The sequence below is a fragment of the Loa loa genome, assembly GCF_000183805.2.
Source record: "Loa loa unplaced genomic scaffold supercont3.155, whole genome shotgun sequence".
In the NCBI taxonomy this organism is placed as follows: domain Eukaryota; kingdom Metazoa; phylum Nematoda; class Chromadorea; order Rhabditida; family Onchocercidae; genus Loa; species Loa loa.
In genome coordinates this window covers 141,299-145,090 of record NW_018108335.1, presented here as the reverse complement: position 1 = coordinate 145,090, position 3,792 = coordinate 141,299, and the positions used below count along the sequence as shown (strand labels likewise).

Here is a 3,792-nt window from a genome sequence, read left to right as displayed (position 1 = left end):
AAAAGAAATAGAATTGAAATTAGCCAAATTACTCAATCGCATGAATGTGATACGGACAGATTTGAGCCTAATCATGGAAGAAGAAGAATCGGAAAAACGGATAACGAAAAGGATGAAAATTTCCAGCATTACTTTTATTAAACGAAATTGTTGGACAGATTTATAAATTAGAATCAGCATTAAATGAAACAGTTGATGAAATTCTGCCACCAATGAATGAGCTTATTTTTCAATCACATCTAGGGAGCATCAATCTTCCATCTCTTCAATCTGAATTTGAAAATACACAAAATTTTGCTGAGAAATGCAAGGTAAATTTGCTTCCTTAAATCAAAATAAGTAATGTTTATGAACTATTTTTCATACATCTTGTAATATCATCATTTTTATAATCTATAAATCATTAATAAAATCATCTTTTGCAGAGGAAGTTGGCGGAAAAAGAACAAATGAGGATGGTGCAATCTGAGCTTGTAAAATTGGAAGAGCAAATATCTTCGGCTAATCAGTTGCTAGCATATGATGTAGATCTAAAGGATGTCAATAATCCAGAAGATATTGGAGAAAAAGCGAGAAATATTGAAAATATGGAGCAATTAATAGTTTTAGCATTGGATAAGTTGAAAGATAATGATCGTAGTATGATGACTAACGAACAACGTATTAATATGGAAAAGATGTTGGATGAAGCAATGCCTCTTATCGATAAGCTGCGTATTTTACGGGAATATATCATAGCTGAAAAGGAATTAGAAGATCAAATAGGATCTATTAAGGATAATATCGAAGGATTATTTATTAGATATTTACAACCGCAACCGTACACAACAGCAATCAACGATATAGGCACACTGCAACGATCGCAGAATCAGATCATGGATTTATTGCACAGAACGATGGATAAGGAACAGATCGTACTACAAAACTTACCTAGCTATCATTTAGCAGTCAATACAATGATGCAAAAAATTGAAAAAACTGCTGAAGATATTAAGGTATTAGTTTTGTTTAATTATATATATATATATTTTTTCCTCACTCCGGAATATATAGTTTATTTTAATATTACGTTTAACACAGTTAGAATTAATTAATTCTCCATAAATTTTTTAATTAGAGGAACATTTCAGAAATTGTTGTCAACACTTACCGAAGATGTCTCAATACAAGAACAACTTGTTGAAATGCAAAATGATTTGATTAGCCGATTAATTGAATTGAGTAATCGTGTCATAGTGGTTCGCAGTGCACCGTATGATGAAACACAACCTCTACGATTAGAAGAATTGAAAAATGAACTTGGAGAAGTAAGCAATATATTGGAAGAATTGAAGGAAAAGGAAAGCAAACCAACAAAACTGGTGCTACATTCGGACGATTTAAAAATGCTATCCGTAGTTGATCAGTATGAAAACCTTAATCGGTGTTTGAATGAAACCGAAAAGGAATTGGTGAATAAAGTTGCTTATATAGCACTGCAGTCGACAATTACCAAGGAAACTGAAGAGCTACAGCATATGGTGGTTGAAGCGTTTAAATTTGAAAGTGATGTCAGCGCGACAACAAGCAATTTACAGAAGGCAGTTGATGATCTTAAAAATGGTCGATCACATTTAATAGCATTACAAAATGCATATGATGAATTAGAAGGAATACCGGATACGGATTCGTTACGTCAAAAGATAATTGATGAAATTTCGACACTAAGTGAACAATACGATGATGTTGAAAGAAAGTTGGAAGATCGACTTGATATGCTGAATAAATTTGATGAAATAGCGGATAATGTAAACAAAAAGTTGATGGATCTCGAAAATAATGTACATCAACTAGAAGTTCCAAGTGCCAGCTGCGAATTATCTGTTGCCGATAAAGGATTCAATGATGTTAATAAATTACGAGAATCATTGGAAAAATTGTCTGAATTGAAGGAACAATTAACACCATTATTGAAGCCTGCTTTTGCAGTTGAAGATTTCGATAATCGTTTATCAAATGTGAACAAAATTTTTCAACAATGGCAAAATGAGATTGTGCATAAGAAGCAAGAACTGGAGGCTGAAAATAATCTGTCAAGTTTGATCAATGATTTTGAGCGAACTCTTATTAATGCCGAAAATGATTTTGAAAAGCTTGAAGGAAGAATGAATGCATTGAAGAATTTCAGAGATATGATTTTGCCAATGGTAATTGAAAAATCTGATCGTGTAAGAGATCTAATACTGCCAGTAAGAACTGAAAATATTCAACAGCTTTATCATGATGTTGATATACTAACAGTTCGATTTAATAATTTATCAACACGTGTGAATGATAAATTGAATCACGCAAAGGAACAGGAGAATCTACTTGATAATATTCAACGAGAGCTTGATAATATAGAACAAAAAGCTAATGATTTTCTCAATAAATATATCACTTCACAAGATTTATCAATTGCCATAGAAGATTTCGATCAGTTACATTCTCTTCTGGATCAAATTCCGACATCAGCAATGGAAAATATCACTGAATGTGAACTAAGAGAGAATTTATTGAAGAAAGCAGATACTATAAAGAACCAAATCAAAAATTTGCTCGTTCCACTCGAAAAAGATATAAGGAATGAGCAAGAATTGATGCACGATCTGCATGAAATATTATGTACACTAACCTCAATTGGTGATGATGTTATTGCAGTTGATCCCATTACTGAACCATCACAACAATTGGAGAGTATTGGTCAATTAACCGAAAATTTACGAAAGCTCAAGGGGAAAGTTGAAAAAGTGGAAGGAAAGTTGCAAAGTTCGGAAGGTATGGTAAAGCGTGCATTAGTAACTGATGATCTATATGGTCGTATTGTACAATTACAAAATGCACTTGATGATAAGAAAAGGAAGTTAACAGATCGTGCCAAATTATATGCTATAACTCCAGAGATAAGTTTAATCAATGAAAGTGTACAAAATTATGTCAATGAAATGGAGCAAATACCGTTACAAACAGTTGAGGAGCAAAATGCTGCGTTAAGTGAGCTCGAGGGAAAGAAACATCAACTTGAAAATCTATTGGAAAATATTCCATTAGATGATGAAGGTAATGAGTTACGAGAGAAGGGTAGTAGACTACTGGGACAACTCAATGATATTCTAAAACGGTTAGCTGGTGCAGTTGGGGAGAAGCTTGCAGCATTAGCTGCATTCAATGCAATCAAAGACGAAATTGAAACACAACTGTCATCATTGCAAGCTATACCGATGTTGATTTCTGATGAAATTACTATATCTGAACTTGATAATCGACTACATAATATAAATGTAAAGTTTTTTTTTCCTTTCTTCTATTTGCTTTCAAATATTTTCTTTCCTTTTTCGTAATCGTTCCTTTGTTATTTGAAATATGAAATGAAATCAATATCGTTCATTTACAATTCATGATTATTTTTTGTTTAGGATAAATTTGGTAGTTTGGAAAGACTTAAAAATAAGATAAATGATGCTGATGAAAGAAATCTTGATATGGAAAAAATTACTGAAAAACAGAACATTCTTCATACAATCGAAGAAGCTTTGGATCGTCTCAAGGTGAAAATTGAATGAATAATAATATCTATGTTGGAGTGAACAAAATTAATGAAATTGGTTCATTTCTCATTTCATTCATTACATTTATTCGGTTGCAGGATGATCGACAAATAATAGAGAAGCGAGTCAATGATATGCATGCTGCAGAAAAAAATGCATGAAGATGGGAATCATTTGTATGACGAATTGAACGCATTGATTAAGGAAGGTCAAGAAGTGTTAAATG

At 32.3% G+C, this 3,792-nt stretch overlaps 1 protein-coding gene across 1 annotated transcript; it reads left to right on the top strand.

Annotated features, from left to right (window-relative positions):
* Positions 1–212: 212 nt before the first annotated feature.
* On the top strand, positions 213–3,727 carry LOAG_13464 (hypothetical protein; the record flags this gene model as incomplete). Its single annotated transcript, XM_020448687.1, has 5 exons — positions 213–311; positions 426–995; positions 1,131–3,299; positions 3,435–3,566; positions 3,665–3,727. 5 exons carry the CDS (start codon positions 213–215, stop codon positions 3,725–3,727), a joined length of 3,033 nt encoding a protein of 1,010 aa, XP_020301191.1.
* Positions 3,728–3,792: the final 65 nt, after the last annotated feature.